Source organism: Pongo abelii, chromosome 8, assembly GCF_028885655.2.
Source record: "Pongo abelii isolate AG06213 chromosome 8, NHGRI_mPonAbe1-v2.0_pri, whole genome shotgun sequence".
Taxonomy (NCBI): Eukaryota; Metazoa; Chordata; class Mammalia; order Primates; family Hominidae; genus Pongo; species Pongo abelii.
Genome location: NC_071993.2, coordinates 128,847,423 through 128,866,842, shown reverse-complemented (window position 1 = coordinate 128,866,842; position 19,420 = coordinate 128,847,423). Strand labels below are relative to the sequence as shown.

General features: G+C 38.0%; 1 protein-coding gene across 22 annotated transcripts in view; it reads left to right on the top strand.

The window, feature by feature from the left end:
• The window catches only part of ATE1 (arginyltransferase 1), a 187,865-nt gene that overhangs the window by 135,630 nt on the left and 32,815 nt on the right, over positions 1-19,420 (top strand). For 16 of the 22 annotated variants that reach the window (XM_063727090.1, XM_063727088.1, XM_063727087.1 and 13 more), the window contains 1 exon segment: positions 2,506-2,626. In XM_063727090.1, the coding sequence (XP_063583160.1) occupies positions 2,506-2,626 (121 nt within the window). 22 annotated transcript variants of the gene reach the window in all.

Genomic DNA, 19,420 nt, shown 5'->3' with positions numbered 1-19,420 from the left:
GTGCGTTTTGTTTACAAAAGAAAACTTTTATACTTCCAGGTCAAGAAAATTTAGTCCTTTTTTTCCCCAGAAGTTTTATATCTTTAGCTTTTATATTTAGCCTTTTTTCCATCAGATTTGCAAAGTGATCTATAACCAAGAAGGAAGAAATAGATTTAGAAGCACAGCTTTAGAATGCTGTCTAGTTTTCTGATTCATGTCCTTTCCCCCAGTAAAACTGTTTCTGAGTTAATGGAGATGATGCCATTGTTTTTGATAAGATAGATAGCAGTGAAATATCTGGCTTTATAACACTTCCTAAGTAAATCCTCAGTTCATTCCTAATTCTGTGTTTGAATATTGTTAGATGCGTCTGCAGACCACCTGTAGCTGCCCCTTGTAGATGGCCTTCTACTGCTGTAGGGCAGTGAGGCAGCAACAGTGCAGTGAGCACTCCAGGAAAGCTGAGTCAGAGACCTGACTTCTGGTCTTCACCCTGTTATTTGCTCCTATGGGAATAGAACAAAACTCTCCCTCTTATCCAGCAAGCCTTCCCATTTCATCTAGAAGAAAATTCCAAACATCTGACTGCTGCCCAGAATGTCCCCCAGAATCTGATTCCAACCCACTGTTCCATCGCTGTGGTGCCCTGCCATTTCCTGTTCCTTGGAGTTTTCTACTTGGCCCAACTCTGTGTCTTTGTTTATGCCATTCCCTTTATCTAGATTGTTCTCATTTCTTTTCATCCTACCCTAGGCTTAATTCAGTCAGTCTTTTAAGTCCTCGATAAAACCCCATATCCTCCTTGAACCTTCTCCCAGCCACTCAAACAGGAAAGAATGTTTCCTCACATTTTGTCGATGTATAGCCTCTCTTGTTGGCTTCCAGACTTCTGAATGCTTTGCGAGCTACTAGGACGTGGTGTTCATTTTATATCTGTGCTTCATATGGTGACTCACACAGCACCTGGTACAGAGCCTTTCTGTCGTACAGCATCACTGCCGAGCTCTTAAGCTGTATTCTTTGTAACGAGTTTTGCACTGGTGTTTTTCAAACTCTGTGGTGTGACTCATTTGTTGCTTGTAAAAGCAGTTTTGGTGGTTCAAGAGCAGCATTTTTTGAAAAATGAAATAAAGTAAACTAGAACATAACATGGGTAAGCATTGTATACTAAAAGGTTTGTTTCTGGTTTTGTGTTTGCAAATATGTTTACTAGGCTGTGTTATAGAATATATTTTGTACTATGGGTTGTAGTAAAAAAAAAATTGAAAAACACTATACTAGATTTTAAACTCTATAATGAGTTTTAAAATTTAGAAGAGAGACACTTGGAATTTTAAATAAGCTCAAAGAATACAAAACATTGATAGTTATGAAAATTTTCACAAAATGTTTCAAATAATTTGTACCATCTTCATTATCCCCATTAAGTGAATGATTTTTTTTCTTTAGCATCTATTGTATAGTCTTTGTGTTAGATTTGAGGTGTATAATTGGATTATAAAAATATAAATTGGCCGGGCGCGGTGGATTGTGCCTGTAATCCCAGCACTTTGGGAGGCTGAGGCGGGTGGATCACCTGAGGTCAGGAGTTTGAGACCAGCCTGGCCAGCATGGTGAAACCCCCTCTCTGCCAAAAATACAAAAATTAGCCTGGTGTGGTGGCATACACCTGTAATCCCAGCTACTTGGGAGGCTGAGACAGCAGAATCACTTGAAAACAGGAAGCAGATGTTGCAGTGAGCCAGGATTGCACCATTGCACTCCAGCCTGGGTGACAGAGCAAGAATCTGTCTCAAAAAAAAAAAAAAAAAAATATATATATATATATGTGTGTGTATGTATGTATGTATGTATGTATATGTATATACGTATATATATATGTGTACACATAAAATTTTTAAATGGGATTTTTGAAGAAAGTTTAGTGGATTATCAGATGTTTCCCTGAAACTTCTGTTTCTTAAACTTCTCTTTATTATATGTTTATCAGTTTAGATTGCTTATAGAAGTATATTGATAAAACAGTACTTTCTACTACGTTAGAGCAGAATGAATATTATCAACTGAGTCTACAAATCACAAATTAAAAAATTTGTTATAAAGGATAGTGAAATTCCATGTTGAAAAATAAGTTCACTTTACACAGTGCTCTAATACATGAAAAGAAACTTCTCTTTGTTAATTAACTAGTATTTAAAAGACAATTTTGAACTGGTTATTCTCAAGTCAGCTCAGCAAGAATCACATTGAATATTTCTTCCAAAAGGGAGTAAAAACTCGAATTTTCCAAATCAACACAGGGATCCTAAGTCGTGGTGTTTAACTTTCAGAGAGCCTTGAGTCAAACGTGCTTTCATGAGATGGGAAAACTATCAGCTACAGGGTTGCTTAGTATTTACAGTAAAACAGTTTCTGGTTGACTTTTAAGTTTTTGCTTTAAACCTTTCCTAGAGCCCTCATCACTATATCTCTGGCATTGCTGTGTTAATAATGCCTCTGCCTTTTTCCTTCACCTTTCTTCAGGGTCAGTATAGACCTTCTGATTTGCTGTGCCCTGAGACATATGTTTGGGTACCCATTGAGCAATGCCTGCCTTCACTTGAAAACTCCAAGTACTGCCGTTTCAACCAGGACCCAGAAGCAGGTATGTTTGGAGCTGAGCTCAGCTGGAAATCATTGGCTTTGTTTTTATGATCCGTGTGTGTGGCTGTGGCTCTTAACAGGGTCCAGGTAGCTTTGTATGTTATAGAGTATGCTGTGCATGAGTGTGTATGTGTGTGTGTGTGTGTGTGTGTGAGATAGAGGAAGACTTTGCACATGCACACAAACTCACACTCACAGTTTGGCACAAAATTAAGAAACCTCACGTGCTTGTGCCACTTACTGACCTGGCTTCTCCCATTAGATTAGTTTTTATATGCTTTGAGGGGCTGATATCAATATCCATATCTTTTCCGATTAGCACAGTGCCTAAAAATTGTCTGCTAGATGGATTATTTAGTCAATGTAGAGAAGATGGAAATATTGACCAACTGGACCGAATAAAGTTGTAGGATGGTTTCATGGAGGCAAACAGACTGTAATGGATTTTGTGACAATACTTTTTTGACTTTCTTCTTACATCTCTGGCGTACCCCTCCAGTATAGTCCCAGCCATATTTTGTTCCCCATTGTTCCCCCTTTGGATGTTCTGTGTACTAAGAGTATATATGGACATTGAAAGTATATCCCTGGCTGGGTGCAGTGGCTCACACCTATAATCCCAGCACTTTGGGAGGCTGAGGCAGGCAGATCACGTGAGGTCAGGAGTTCGAGACCAGCCTGGCCAACATGGTGAAACCCCCTCTCTACTAAAAATACAAAAATTGGCCGGGAATGATGATGGGTGCCTGTTAGCTAGTCAGGAGGCTGAGGCAGGAGAATCGCTTGAACCCGGGAGGTGGAGGTTTCAGTGAGCTGAGATTACGCCATTGCACTTCAGCCTGGGCGACAGTGTAAGACTCTGTCAAAAAAAAAAAAAAAAAAAAGCATAGCCCTGGAGTTAGGCTTCCTGGATTCAGATCCTGGCTTCATGATCAGCTGGTAAACTGTATGCCCTTAGGCAATTTAATAATCTCCCTGGTCTCAGATTTCTCACTTTTAAAATGGAGATAATAATAGGACCTACTAGCTGTAATGAGGATTAAAATGAGATAAACATGCTAAGAACAGCCCCCTATTACTGTTTTTTGGTGGTCAGTAGCCAAATTAGAATGCTGCATCCCATATCTGCCACAAACTTTTGTCTGCATTTACTTTTATTTACTGTGATCCTTCTGTCTGCAAAATCGTGCAGTTTTGTTTACCTCCCTGTGGTCTAAGTACCACTCACAGTTCAAAGTAGCCCTCCTCCCCACAGCCCTTGTAGTCCTCACGGCATTTAGCCGTGGCTTTGTAAGACAGGCACGGGTGCTGATGCTCTCAGGAAGGGTTGCATTAAGTTGACATGCTTGTCTTCCCCTTAAAGTTCCTTGATATTCTCAGTTGTGCTTAATTAAACTTTGAGGCCTCACAGAACCCCACCACAGAGGAGATGCCTGATCCATATTTCTTAAGAGTATGAACGTTTTTCTAGCTACCACCCGTTGTCTAAGTTCGGGAAAAAAGAAGGAAAGATCAGTGGAAAGGCTGGAGGAGAAGAGAGGAGTAGATGGAGCAAAACCAAATGAAAGATAAGGGGGTGGGGAAAGGGATGCAGTAACTTCTTCAGTTCTAAGATGTACATTTGTTTCACAAATCAGGTTTTTTGTGTAAAAAAATTGGCCCATGTAATGTATTTTGTTATCTCCTTGAAAAGCTGTTATGAAATCAAGAGTGACTCTTTCTTACACCTGTTGATACCGTAGAACCTGATGACGAGTGACCATAGGGACCCAGCTGACTCATATGCCAGGTACCCTGGCATTAGCCCCTGTTTTTCTAGATGTTTAGGTTTCCTAGAATAACCAGAGTTTTATAGTTCCCACACCTGAAATTATTAGTCAGCGTCTGATAGTTTCATTCTGAGTGAAGTTACACCTCATTGATCAGATATGTTGCTTAAAAACAAACATTAAATTTGTCAATCAGTTTTGGAGTCAGGCTCAAAGCCAAAGGCAATAGTATTATAAGAGAAAGCATATACTTATCTACTCTCCTCTCTTCCCTCAAAAAAAATTTCCCCTCTCGCTTTTTTAAGGTCAGTCAGTCCAGTCCCTATGATGAAAACTGCTGAACATCTTACCAAAAGATTTCATATTCACATATAAAACTGCTTCTGTACAAGTTGCATTCCAATAATATTATGATCCTAAATTTCTTACTCCCCAACTTATAGCTTCACCTTCTTTTTTTCCTTATTGGTCAGTTTTAAAGGTTGCATTTCTTCTTACATGATACTTGGAAACTAAACAAATTCTCCTTCTATGAAGTTGAGAAGGTGACTGAGTAATCTCCATCCGTCAAATAGACATTCAAGTAAACATTCATGTTAATAGATTTTAAAATTATTTTCCAGAATAAATACTAACAAACATGGCAAAAAAGATTTAAAGTCTCATAATGACCATTTTTGTCAAGAACATACTATATCCTGGTGAGCGATGAATATATTGTATGTTCTTTTCCTGTAACTAGTAGGTTACATTTCTTATGGCAGTAGCTTTAGCTCTTAACATTGTTTAGAATTCATTTACAAAACTCAGGAGTAAATTTCTTTGAGAATAAGTGCTTCGAAGAAATTGAAGATCTTTTTTTCATATGCTGAATCTGTGGAACTTTCAAGAGAATACCACACAGTTTTATCAGTATTGAATATCACAGTCCAGACACTATTTGAAATCAGACTTATATCCTGTGGTTTTAGGAAATTAAAATGCAGTTACATGCTGGAATGTATTCAGCCTGCTGTGAAACATGGTCATTTGAGGTTTAAATGGCAATCTGTGCGAAACGGTTCTCTTCTCTGGGGCCAGTTTTACTTTTACATGACCCGAACTTTGACTCAGAAAATAGAGCTTAACACGGGCAATAATTGTTGTTCGTCAGCATGGTGCTTTTTTCACTAAATCTTGTTTCTCTTTCCAGCTGTTGAGTAGTTAAATTACTTTGCAAAGGCACAGTTGATCACTATAGGCTTCAGTTAAACCAACTGTGGCTTCAAGATGTGTCACTGGCCAGTGTTAAGGAAAATCACGTTTTCCCCCTATCCTTTTGTATATACTACTTGCGGTACCGTCGGGGGAGGGATTGACAAGCTGCGATAACTTAGAAAATTCTAAAGAAATCCTTTTGTTCTTAAATAAGTCCTTTGTTTTTCAATGCAGGACTTCTGCCTACTTCAAAGAAAGGGGTTCAAAAGTTTCTCAAATGATTTTTAAGTAAAAGTCTGTTAGATTTTTTAAATTAGTAACTGAATATGTATAGATTTCAAAAGTTCTGTACACATATATGTATACACATATCTGTGTGTATTTTTTTAAAACCTAAACAAGAATATTCTGCATCCTTATGTTGTCGTTTTTACTTAATACTTTGTGTTACTTCTTACTTTTGATAAGGTAGAAACTTGCTTTTGGTAAAAAACAATTTGACCATTAATTTGGTCATAAGAAAACAAATGCTGCTACCCTATGATGCCCAGTGTCTAATAAAGGTTTTTTTTTTTTTTGAGGCCAGGCTGGTGTGATCTTGGCTCACTGCAGCTTCTGCCTCCAAGGCTCAAACGATCCTCCCGCCTCAGTCTCTTAAGTAGCTGGGACTACAGGTGCACATCACCATGCCTGGCTAATTTTGGTATTTTTTGTGGAGGTGGAGTTTTGCCACGTTGTGTAGGCTTGTCTTGAACTCCTGGACTCAAGCGATTCACTCACCTTGGCCTCTGAAAGTGCCAGGATTATAGACGTGAACCACCGTGCCCAGCCGATACAGATGATTTACAGAAAAGCATTGTTATTTTTTGTAATATTTTGTAATTGGTTTAGAGTCATAATAGATAAACTATGATTTGATTTGACTCTTAATGTTGGGCAAACATTATATTATCATTGGTATTAAAATCCTTGGTTCCAGATTTAAAAAAAAAAAAAAAAAAAACTTTCTTGAGCATATGCTGTCTCCCAAGCACTATCCTATGATTTCCCCTGTTACTCATTTTATCCTGAAAACATAATTGAACATTTCATATTGACCCCTCAAATATTTTTTGTCACAAAAATAACAGGTAACGTTTGTTTTAATCAGGATAAAAAATAATTTAAATTCAAATACTGCTCTATACTTCTTATAATACTTATTTTTAGTATTCATTTCAAGGGGGCGACTAAGAATAGTTTTTATTTCTATTTGTAATTATAGTAGGATATATATTTTACCAGAGTAGTTTACATTTCATTCTGTTCTATACATTGAAATGTTCGCAAAAAATCTTACAACTTATTTTTAATGTAGCTAAATCATTCATTATCAGTAAGGATATCAAATTTAAATTTGCTATAAAGAGACTAGTCCCTAAACATGATTTAGTGCTTTATCAATTTACCCAGGATAGTGAATTTCTAACACACCTTAATTCTTCCCAGCAGTTGCTGAAAATCTAAACTAATGTAAAGAAGCTTGTACCTAGTGTGAGCCCCAGAAACTCTGAGGTTCTAATCTATATTGTGTTTTTGCTGTTTAAATAGGCCTCTTTCTTTTCTTCTCTCTCTACTCTGTCCATCATTCTTGCTGGCATGGTACCCTGCCATTTTTTTTATACTTTCATAGTTTCTCTAGCATATGCCCACAGAAAAAGTAAGTCCCACTCTGACCTTGATTGTCTGTGGAAGAACCAGGTTCAGGAAGCATGCTGTCCTGCGTTCATTCATCTGTTTCTCCAAGCCTGGCACCACTTCCCAAGTGCTGTATTGATGGACCCTCAACAGGGTATACCTAAGCCAAAATGTCATTTTCATCACTGGGAAACAGTGCCTAGTGAGAAAGCAACTTCCTAGGGCCCCTTAAAAAGGTGCTGCAGTAATAACTCATGACTAAGTAGATAGTATCTTTCCTAATTATTTTAGATGCAGAATTCAGCTTTTTTTTTTAATACTTCTGAAGGTAAAATTGTTTTCATATCTGCATTTGAGGTCGAACTACCCACTTCAAGTTGCAAAATGAATGATGTTGCTTGCTGAATACTTAATAAACATATAATCTTTGTTGCCAATAAAGATGGCGGTGCTTGGGTGTAGCCAGCTGGAAGTAGAATCACTTGTACACTATTATGTGCTATAAAGGAAACCATTCAAACAAGAAAATGTCTTGGAAATTTGGCTCCCAAATTTGGTGGATCTGGAGAACGTATTTTAATATGGAAAATATGGACAGGCTTCTAATTTTTCGGTTTACTTTCTCTCCTCTTAAAAATATCACTCTATTGTATTATTACTATTTTTTTTCGTTTTTTGCGATGGAGTCTTGCTCTGTCACCCAGGGTGGAGTGCAGTGGCGTGATACCAGCTCACTGTAGCCTCTACCTCCCGGATTCCAGCAATACTCCTGCCTCAGCCTCCTGGGTAGCTGGGATTATAGGCGCAAGCCACCACACCCAGCTAATTTTGTATTTTTAATAGAGATGGGGTTTCACCATGTTGGCCAGGCTGGCCTCAGGTGATCCACCCGCCTCTGCATCCCAAAGTGCTGGGATTACAGGCGTGAGCCACTGCACCCGGCCTGTATTATTACTATTTTTTTTAGCCACTTATTCTCAAAGATATATTATGTACAATTTAGTATGGTGCTAACATGACTCTTGGTTTAAAAAGATACTAGACTTCCCTAGTTTGCATGATCTTTTAGTGAAAACACTAAGAAACAATAATACAGGTTTTTGCTACAATATTTGGTGTGTGTGACTGAAGTATAATGTTTTACTTGTTTGCATTTTCTACTTGAAAATGTGAAAACTAAGATGTCTTAAGATAAAATTCAACAGTTGTTCTCATTTTAAAAGATTGCTTTAAAGCCAGTCTTGCAGAGAAATTTTAAAACATACTATTTTATAAATTTTTACCAGCCAGTCTTTGCTCAATAAGCCATGCATGAGCAGTGAGCCAATGGCTGAAATTTGTTAGAGCGCTGGCCAGACAGGTTTGAAAAGCAGACTTAAGATTTCCATTTAGCAACTAAGTAATATTTCTCTAATCCCTTTCTTTTTTCTTATAGAATAGGTTTTAAAATTTCAAAGGAAGTGCCAGGCAAGGTGGCTCACACCTGTGATCCCAGCACTTTGGGAGGCTGGAGGCCAGAGTGGGAGAATTGCTTGAGCCCAGGAGTTGGAGTTTACAGTGAGCTGTGATCGCACCACTGCACCTCAGCCTAGGCAAGAGAGCAAGACCCCGTCTCAAAACCAAAAAAAAAAATTTTCCCCCAAACAAGCAGTTCCTTTTATAGTTACTCACTTATTTCATTTAATTCTGTAGTAAATAATAGAAATCATTTTAGTAAGCTCAAAAATATCGTGATGCTTTAGAGCATGGCTATAAATGTTAGTTACACTTGCTTTGCGGCATCTTAGAGTGCTGCTTCATTTGTTTGTATGGAAAAGTGACATTTTTTAATATTTTAAGGGAGTTGTCCAAATGCCAATTAAAAAATAAAAATAAAGCCCATACCAGCTATTTAAGTGCTGGTTGAACTACAGAGTTTTATTGAAAATAAGATATCATCAGTTTTCAGCTTTTTATTTTACGTACCATTAAAAAAAAAAGTGCTGCCAGTTAGACTATGACTCCATCGGTTGGAAGATGCATGTGGGTTTTTGAGCTGTTGAAGTGTATTAAAGTGAGAATCTTAATATAGCAGAACCATGGTTCAGCCTGTACACTATAATACCTAGCAAAGCTATGGAGTGTTTAGGAGACTTGGTGTTTCTATTTTAAGGAGCTTTATGACATCTTAATTCTAAGCATTAAACATAATATAGATGGAGTGTGCTTTTATGTTTCAGAGTTTGAGGGTATTGAGTTTAGATACTTTTATCTAAAAAATAAGATTACCACTATTGATTAATGATAATAGAGTTCTTATAATATACTGATCTAGGAACAAATACTGTACTTTTAAAATTTCAAGAAAGCATGTAACTACCTCACAAGGATATTTTATTTTGATGAAAGTAAAAAACATAGGTATGAGCTGAGAGGAGCGTAAAAAGAAAGAAAAAATTGTAAAAAACTTTTTACTACTGTATTAGGGTTCCCTAGAGGGACAGAACTAATGGAATAGATTATATAAAGGGGAGTTTATTAAGTATTAACTCACACTATCACAAGGTCCCACAGTAGGCCGTCTGCAGGCTGAGGAGCAAGGAGAGCCAGTCCGAATTCCGAAACTGAAGAACTGAGAGTCCGATGTTTGAGGGCAGGAAGCATCCAGTACGGGAGGAAGATGTAGAATGGGAGGCTAGGCCAGTCTCTCTTGTCACATTTTCTGCCTGCTTATATTCTAGGTGCACTGGCAGCTGATTAGATTGTGCCGACCCAGATGAAGTAGGTCTGCCTTTCCTGGCCCACTGACTCAAATGTTCATCTCTTTTGGCAACACCCTCACAGACACACCCAGGATCAGTACTTTGCATCCTTCAATCCAATCAAGTTGACACTCAGTATTAACCATCACAACTACTGAAAAAGCGTTAAAATTCTGTAAACATTAATGATCTTCCTGCATCCTGTTTATAAGCAAATTTGAAATTTAAAAAATTTATGTGATGTTAGACGGCAGCAATAAATGTAGAAAATTAAAAACTTTGCTTAGCCAATAAATTCAGTCATCTCTGACAGTTAATGAATGATTATACATTAAATACATATAGAAGGGGGCAAAAGATGGGTATCCTAGGATATCATCAAGCTGTTCATCAGCTTTAAAATTTCCACATTTGATTGAACATTTTCATGCCTTGTGAATTATCTGTAAATATTTTTTGTTTAACTGTGGCTTTATGGAAACACAACGTTGAATCATTAGCTTAACTGAGAAAAATTCTTAAAGGATACTTGATGCTGTATTTTGGAAACCACGTAATTTGATATTCAATACAATGTCTGTTAGTAATGGGAACAGCTGACTCGCAGACAGACATAACAGTCCAAGATTTAAATCATTCACACCCAACTTCATAGAAGAATGGAGTCTCTGCATTTTTTTTTCCTGCAAGGTATTTTTAAACTATTTAGATTCTTTTTTGTGGATGTTAATACTTGGTCTCTTTGCAGAAAAATAAGCTATAACCTGAAGGTATGTGAAGTTCTGTTTATTTTATAGTGTTCTTTTATGTCATGCTAGCAAAATGTTTTTAATATAAATATGGAACCTGGGATAAGATTGTTCTTCTTGTAAGAAACGTATTTTCCTAGCTGGCATTTGTTTGAAATAGATATCATTCAAAGGAAATGGCTTGTTCATGCTTCTGTGCATCTTTCACTGATAATATAAAATCTGTCTGAAAATAAGAAGGGCATGTTGACAATAGGGAAAGAATTAAAGTTTCTGCTTTACTAACCCCTGTCAAAAAAGGAAAACCATAGTAAAGTTCTAAGCACTTCTCATGTTAAGGAGACTGTCTTAGCTTAGTTTCTCTCCAAAAGCAGATCTTGCAACATGGCCTTCCATTCAGGGTATTTATTTGGGAAATGGTCCCTTGGAACAGGAGTAGGGTCTAGGGAGAATAAACCAGGGAAGGAGGAAAAGTCAGTAGAAGGATGTGTTATTGTGTGATCCATCACTCTAAGGACTGGAGGTCAGTCCTTTTGAGACACCTGGTGTACATCTGAGGGGCCAAAGGAAGAAGGACTTATCTGCTGGCTTCCATTTTCCACTGGTTGATGGTATCCCATTGAGTGTTAATGCCTCTGCACTTGAGTGTGTGCGTGACAAATACAGAGCAGGCTCCTACATGTGTACCAGGCTGCTGCATCAGAAAGGCAGGAAGCAAGAGAGACAGACCTTGCCTACCTGCCTACCTTCCTTTACAGGACGGCACCATAGTTGCGGCATGAGTCAGAAGTGAGGCAAAGGGGATGAAAGGCAATGCCCAAGAGGTATCTAATACAGAAAAAAAAAAGTACAGACTGAGGTAGCATGTTGCCTTATGTCAGTTGATCATGTCAGTTGCATGGGGCCAAGAAGAGTAAGGACCCAAAACATGGGAAGGTATTGGACTCTAAAAACAAACAAACAAAAAGCTAGCTTAATTTGAAATAGAGGAGCCAACCAAAAATAGAAACATAAAGTTAAAGAATTCATAAATGCATTCACTCAGCATGTATTTACTGAGCCAGGTATTATGCTAATGGGAGGTCCCTCAGGGAACCTAGTGATGACAGACAGTTATAAAACACACTCAGACAAGTGTGATAAGTAGCATGTGGGAGAAAGAAGAGGCAGTGAGTCCCCATAGGAGGGTCCTCATTCCAGAATTTGACGGGGTGTAGGAGGTCAGGGAAATCTGCTTGGATGAAGTCTCCTAAGTGAAGATTTCAACAGGGGATGGAACACAAGCACTAAGTGCTCCAGGTAGAGAACAACATATTCAGAAGGCCTGGTGGCAAAGAGTGCAGCTGGACTTTAGAGCAGGCCAGATGCAGCTGGCTAGTAAAGGGTTTTGTAAATCATGATAAGGAGTTGAGATTTTTATCCTGAAGGTAATGGAAGGCCATGAAGAGATCTTAAGCACTAGTGCGCATTGGCAGATGTGTTCTTTGACTCCACGTTGTGGAGAAAGCGTGGGAATTGGTTAAGAGCAGAGTTAAGAAGGATTTACTTGCAGTAATCTGAGCAAAAGATGATGATGGTCTGACAGACTAGGGTGATGGCAGTGGGCAATGGGGAGGAAATGGATGGATGCAAAAGACAGTCAAGAGACAGAACCCACAGAATTGGGTGATTAATTGTGTTTGGTGATGGGGAGGGAGAGAGTTTGTGAAGAGAGTTATGCAGGTTCTGACAGAAACTGAGTTAATGCTGACTTCTTTTCTGAAATGAGAAACAGGTGGAGCAGGTTTTGCAGAGAAGAATGGTGAGTTCAGTTCTGGACATGTGGAAGTAAAGGTGTTTGTGAGACATCTGGTAGAGATGTCAAGGAGGCAATTGGACATGTAGGTCTGAAACTCTGATGAAATCTTGGAAGGAGCCACTAATTTGGGAGACGTGGTCCATGAGTGGCAGCGCTAAGAGTGAGTGAGATTGCCTTCTGGATTGAAAAGCAGAGGACAGTCCCAAGGGCCCAGCATATAATGACTGAGCAGATGAATAATTCTATTGGAGGCCAGAGAGGGAAGAGGAAGCCCAGAGTGTGGGATCAAGAAAGCCACAGGAAGCATTTTGCAGAAGCAGGAAGCAGTGACAGTGTCAGATTCTGCTGAGAGGACCTGAGAAACATCCTTTGACAATCTTGGTGAAGACCTGTTTTAGTTTTAGTGGGACTAGAATTGTGGCTTAAAAATAGAGTGAAAGTTAAGAAAGCCACCATAATGAAACTTGATTTTGAAGACACTGGCTAGAGTGGTAAGTCTGATGGAGGAAGGGGATGAGAGGTTTGAGCATTTTCGGAAGCTGATGGAGGTCAGGGAAAGGAAAGAGTAAAGATGTAGAAGAAAGATGAAAACACATCAGGGTCTCTGAGAAGGAATGTAGCATGAGAAAGATCAAGAACACAGATAGGAAGATTAGCTGTAGAGAGAAAGACCCTTCCTGTCTTAGGAGAGGATGAGGAAATGCTCAGTGGGAGTGAAGATAAAACATGGGTGTGGCAACTGTAGGTTGAGCACTTTCTCACTTGATGCCTTTACTCTTTCCATTGAAGCAGGTGCTGGTGAGGAGAGAGGTAAGAGATTTGAGCAAGTGTGTTAAGTAGCTGCTGAGAAGAATGAGGGATGGAGCTGATGGCCAGGCCTGGTTAAGACTAGTGGTGATGAAAACTATGTAGATGTGACGCTTCTTCAGCAACCCGGCTTTTCCAGGGTTGGGAACTTACCAGGCCATTGCAGGGAAAGAGCAAGAATTGAAGACTTGTGACAAAGAAATTGTTCTGAATTCAGTTAGGAAGGAACTGAAGAGAGGATAAATGTACCAAGATGACATAGAAACGTCAAAGAATTGGAGGTCTCTATGAGAACTAGAGTAGTGGGGTATGTGAACAAGCTGGAAGGATAGGAAATGGTGTTGAGAGCGAGTGTCTGATTTTACTATTTCAGAGGTATGACAAGATGTGGCCATGGTATTGGGAAGCTAACGTAAGATTAAAGTGAAAGTCATTGAAGAAGACTGAGGCAGCCAAGACAACATCCACATTTTTTAGCAAAAGCTGGCCATGGCTGGGCGCAGTGGCTCACGTGAACCTGTAATCCCAGAACTTTGGGAGGCAGAGGCAGGCGGATCACCTGAGGTCAGGAGTTCAAGACCAGCCTGCTCAACATGATAAAACCCTGTCTCTACTAAAAAAATACAAAAATTAGCCAGGCATGGTGATGTGCGTCTGTAATCCCAGCTGCTTAGGAGGCTGAGGCAGGAGAGTCGCTTGAACCCAGGAGCTGGAGGCTGCAGTGAGCCAATGTCACGCCACTGCAGAGGAAACCTAGAGAGTGAAATCAACTCCAGCATGGGCGACAGAGCAGGACAGTGTCTTAAAAAAAAAAAAAAAAAAGCTGGCCGCATCTGGAGGTGTTTGTTTCTTGGCGCCATTTAGGTGTAAGAACGGTAATGTCCTGAGTGACGATCCTTTTCATTTACCAAACGGTTCTAATGCTGCCAACCCCCAATGAACATAAAGGAGCATGAAGTGCCTCGTTTGTATCAATATATTATGGAGAATAAATAGAATACAGTTTTTTAGAGAAAGATACTTTCAGATGCATGTGATCCTTAGGGCATTAAATACGATGCACTCCATTATTTTTTGTTATTCTGTTTCAAAGAAATTGACTGTCTTGACCCAGTAAGATGATTTCATACCCCACTAAAAGATCACAACCTACAATGGAAAGATACTGGTTGTCTCAACTTTTAAAGCTGTGTGTTAGGTTTCCCAATTTGTGGGTGTACAGTTACTAACTGTTAAATGTGAGGTTTTCAGTGCCCATGAGCATGATTTTCCTTGGTAGGAAAGATGATTCCAAGGTTTCCTTTAATTTTAGAAATTAGTATTCAGCTCATTAAAGTAACAATCTGTTAAAGTAACATCTGTTTCTTCTTTAAAGGTTTAAATGCAAATTACAGATCTTATTTTCAATGTATAAGTCTTGCAAATTTTAGCAATTATTTTTAAGGAGATTTTGAATAATGTTTGCATTTATGAAATCCCGATTAAATTTCTTTAAACATTTTAAGCTTCTTTTACAAACTTAATGTATTCAGTTTCCCTCTTAATTCAATTATCTGACAAAGTATTCTTATAAACGTAATGAATTACATTTATAGACACAATAAGCCTAAATTTCTACTTAGTTTGAAATCACAAGTCTAAATCAGTTTAGATTTAGATTTAGACACATAGCATTTCCTGTGGAATCACAAATTATTGTTTACGTAGAAAATCTTCCAGAGTGCACTATCCAACTACTGGAACTAATAAGTGAATTTTGGCAAGGTTGCAGGACATGAAAGTTAATATATAAAAAACCAATTGTATTTGTACATGACCAGGTGTCCCCCTGCATCACTATTCGGTCTGCTCCATGAAGCTGGCATCTCTTAAAGCCAAGAGGTTTCTATCTTGACTGCATGTGTATTTCCTTAGCTCTTAAGGTCTGTCCTTGATTTCCTTTTTAACTGTAAAGAGATTCGAACTTGATGGAATCCTGCATTCTGTCGTGTTCTTAGAATCACTCAAATCTTAGGGATATTGGAGTTATAGCCAGTTGAATTTTAGGTATCGCTCATGACATTTTCTGATTATTCATTTACAGCTTCCAAAATTATTCTATTCACATTAACATTATTTATACCTAATACTTGACCATTGCTGTATAATACCAGGTAACTGGAGCATGAACACTGAAGTTTTAGTGTTTAAACTAGAAATCTAAAGACAAGTTTTCTAGTCCTGCCAGTCATTAGCTTTGTGACTAGGCAGAACACAACTTCTCAGCCTCAGTTTCACTGTCTGTGAAGTGGGAAATTCAGACTACATAAGTTAAGATCCTAGTATGTTTTATGACCTCTGAATCTTTAAGTAGTTTGATTCCTTTGTGAGAATCAAACTACTTAAAAGCTAGAATGCATTACACAAATGTAAGATGTATGATTCCAGAGCACCCAAGTTAGTGTGTACCTACCTGTTTTCCATAACTGTGCTCAATTTCACCACACTGCCCTTTCATCCACCTTCTCTCTTCCTCACTGTTGTGATCAGAAGATGGAAGTTGCAGTTTTAGGTGAGGTCATGCCTAGAATAGTGTTTTCCAAACTCTCAACTGTAGTCCCCTGTAAGACATGCATTTTATATTGACATATAATACTCACTTTCATGTATCTGTGCACACGCGTGCGTGCGTGCACACGTACACAGCTAAAACAAAAATGTGCTAAATAGTACTCACCCTAACTCGTGTGGTACACTCTGGTAGTTTTGAATCTGTTCTAGTTTTTAATTTTTTAAAGAAATGCTGATCACAACCCATTACATGAATTTCATGCCCAAGACCACTCACAATTTGACAAACACTAGCCTGGGAGAACTTGGTGGGGAGGATTCGCACTCCAGTTCTGCCATGAATTCTATTTTAGTGATACGGCAGTGGTAGCAGTGATTGCTGTGATTAATATGTATTGGTCGAAGCATTTTGCTGAAGGGTTATCATGTATCTTCTTATTTCACCTTCATGATGACCCTCTTGCTCTTCTCTGTAAATAAATATTCATGAGGCCAATGACTGATTAGAGATAGGAGGGATTTGGGCAGGGTGGTGGGGAGGGAAGATGAAGAGGGATGGAAATAAAAATACAGTTAGATAAAAGGAATACGATCTAGTATTTGGTAGCACAATAGGGCAACTATAGTTAACAGTAATTTATTGTACATTTCAAATTAACTGGAAGAGTGGAATTGGAATGTTCCTAACACAAAGAAATAAGTGTTTGAGGTGCTGGTGTCCCAATTACCCTGACTTTATCATTACGCATTGTATGTGTGTATCGAAATATGACATATACCCCTTTATGGGTATGTACAACTATTGTTATGCATCTGCATCTAATATATGCACATTACAACTATTATGTGTGAATAAACAATTTTTTAATTTTTAAATGAGAAAAAATGAACTAGAAGGGATTTGGGATGGGGAAGGTATATTAGACTATTCTTGTCACTGGAAGGACCTATGTAAATTACTAACTAGACATCTCATAGCATTGGCTAGAGACAGTTCTTTGCCGAATGACAGCATCCAGGCTGTGGACCTGAAAGGTGAGGTCAAACTACAGAAGGTGCTGACCCAGCCAAGTTACTGTCCTGTGTGGCCATATTTGAGTGACCAGTTACTACCCTAGATACCGTCAGTGGAGGGACCCACTTTCTTAATGCTGGCGATACTAATAAATAAAATGCCAATTTTGTACATGGCTTGCAATTTGTGTTTTATTCTTATTATGTATACACACATATTAGTTATGGGTAAGAAACATCACTTGTAAATAGGTGAGATGACAGATTGGCTCTTTTCCTCCTCTCCTCTTCTATAGTAGATTTAAACTTAGAACTGTAGCACAGATCTTTGTGTTCTTTTTTTTGTTGTTTTTTAACTTTAAGTTCCGGGATGTGCAGATGTGCAGATTGGTTACAGAGTTATACATGTGCCACCGTGGTTTGCTGCACCTATCAACCCTTCAACTAGGTTTTAAGCCCCGCATGCATTAGGTATTTGTCCTAATGCTCTCCCTCCCCTTGCCCCCACTCTCTGACAGGCTCTACGTTCTTATAAAGGGTTTACTATCAGTATTAATTAAGATTTTAATATTTTGTATATTTTACTGGGGTCAAATTTTGTAGTTTTATTGCTCAACTACATCCAAAGATTATGTCCTCAACTAGATACTTAACTGAAAACTATCCAAAACTAAACAAAATTCTGTTCTGTAGTATTATACAATATTGTTTATCTGTTTTAGCAAACTACACAACTGTGTACCGTATTTTTTAAATAACTCTTTGCTTTTGTTTTCTTTGCAATGTAACTGTCTTTGTCTGCCAAGTGTCTGGTTTCTCCACATGTGTCTGCCTTTTGAGAAAGGTGTGACCTTACAGGCTTATATTTGGACATACTCTAGACTGAAATACCATGCTTATTTATTTTGTAATATAGTCAAAGATGCATTTGAGTGTGTCAGGGAAATTTCAAATTAATTCATTTCTTTTTTTAATCTTCATTTTTGGGGGGGTCGTTTGATTGTAAGTTGCACAGATAATTTCATCAGCACAGATAATTTCTTTGATGAGCCAACAGCAGGGAAGTTTAAATACAGGAATCTGAGCCTTGATGTCAGGAACTTTGAGTTCTAATTTTACATTTAGTTCTAAGTTCCCTTAGTAAAGAACACAGTTTCTGTCTCTTCCAGGGTAAGTCGTGAAGTGTGGTGATTGCTTAAGAAAGAATGTAATGAACGTGCTCTGTAAAGCTCTGTAATAATACTAGAGCTGTTTGAACTTCCTCATTGGCATTTTTCTCACCTGCCATCTGTACTGACCTTATAAATCCAGAGCAAATGATTGCTCGTATGAGAGCTTTGATCCTCATTTTAAAGTAATGACATATAATTTCTCAAACCCTAAAATTAAACCAAAAAATTTTTTTCTAGGTTAATGACATTGCTCAATTTTCTGACCTTGACCTGTGCAAACTTTGAAGTTAGAGAGTATTGGGGAGGAGGGGGGATTAGATACCATGAAATACTAACTGAATGTAAATAAGTATATTCGAACTTGCTTACCAAATTTGCATAATCATTTAAAATAATGCATGTTTTTAAAAGTTCATGCAGTCCAGTGATTGTAAATTGAACTGTATTTTAATGTCTCTTTTTAAAAAACATCCTGTTCAAGAATCCATTATTGCGTATCCGTTGATAAAACAAAGGCTCTTTTGCCACGAAGCTGATCAACCACTGTGCTATATTGTCATTTTTAAAATTAGGGTTTCGGAATATGTTTTCTTAAAACATTTAAACTGCATTCAAGGTGACAAGAAAAAGTGGAAGTACTATTTAGTTCATTTTCACGTTTTGAATTTGCTGGTGTTGCTAGAGTTTGCTTTTGGAGCATAGTCTTGACTTTGTAGAAACTACAGCCATTTCATAACTATATACTTGAAAGTATTTTTGAAAACAAATAATGCTTTAAAATTGTGATTTTTCAAGAAGAAGGGAGTATGCAGAATGGAAAAAGCCGTGCTTTATAGTACTTTGTTTTTCAAAATACACTCAAGGAATAGTTGGTATTTTAAAAAAATATTTAACAGAAATGTTTGAATTAAAAGGACTGTGCAGTACTGCTGTATATAGGACGTTCTGATTCTGTAGTTTTCTGTTACTGTTATATAATAGATTCAAGACTTTAAAAAAAAAGTCCCTGGATGTAAGAAGAGTTCGTAAAGATTTGTTTTAAATGCGCAAAAGCTGGAATTTACTTAAAGTCTCAACCTTTAGGGACTTGTGAATAAATCATGTAAGCTGAGCGTTGTGAAGACGGGGACTTGGTTTCCGTGTCAAACTCTGTTAGAACTGACGGGAGACACAGGAGAGAGTACCAAGATTGGCCTGGAACAAAACAATTGTTTTACTGCTGTTACTGTCCAGAGTTTCAAAGTATTGATGATAAAATTTTGCCCTACCGACTTGGTTGCTGGTTAACTTGCTTATTGAATGACAAGAAGAGTGTTTTAAT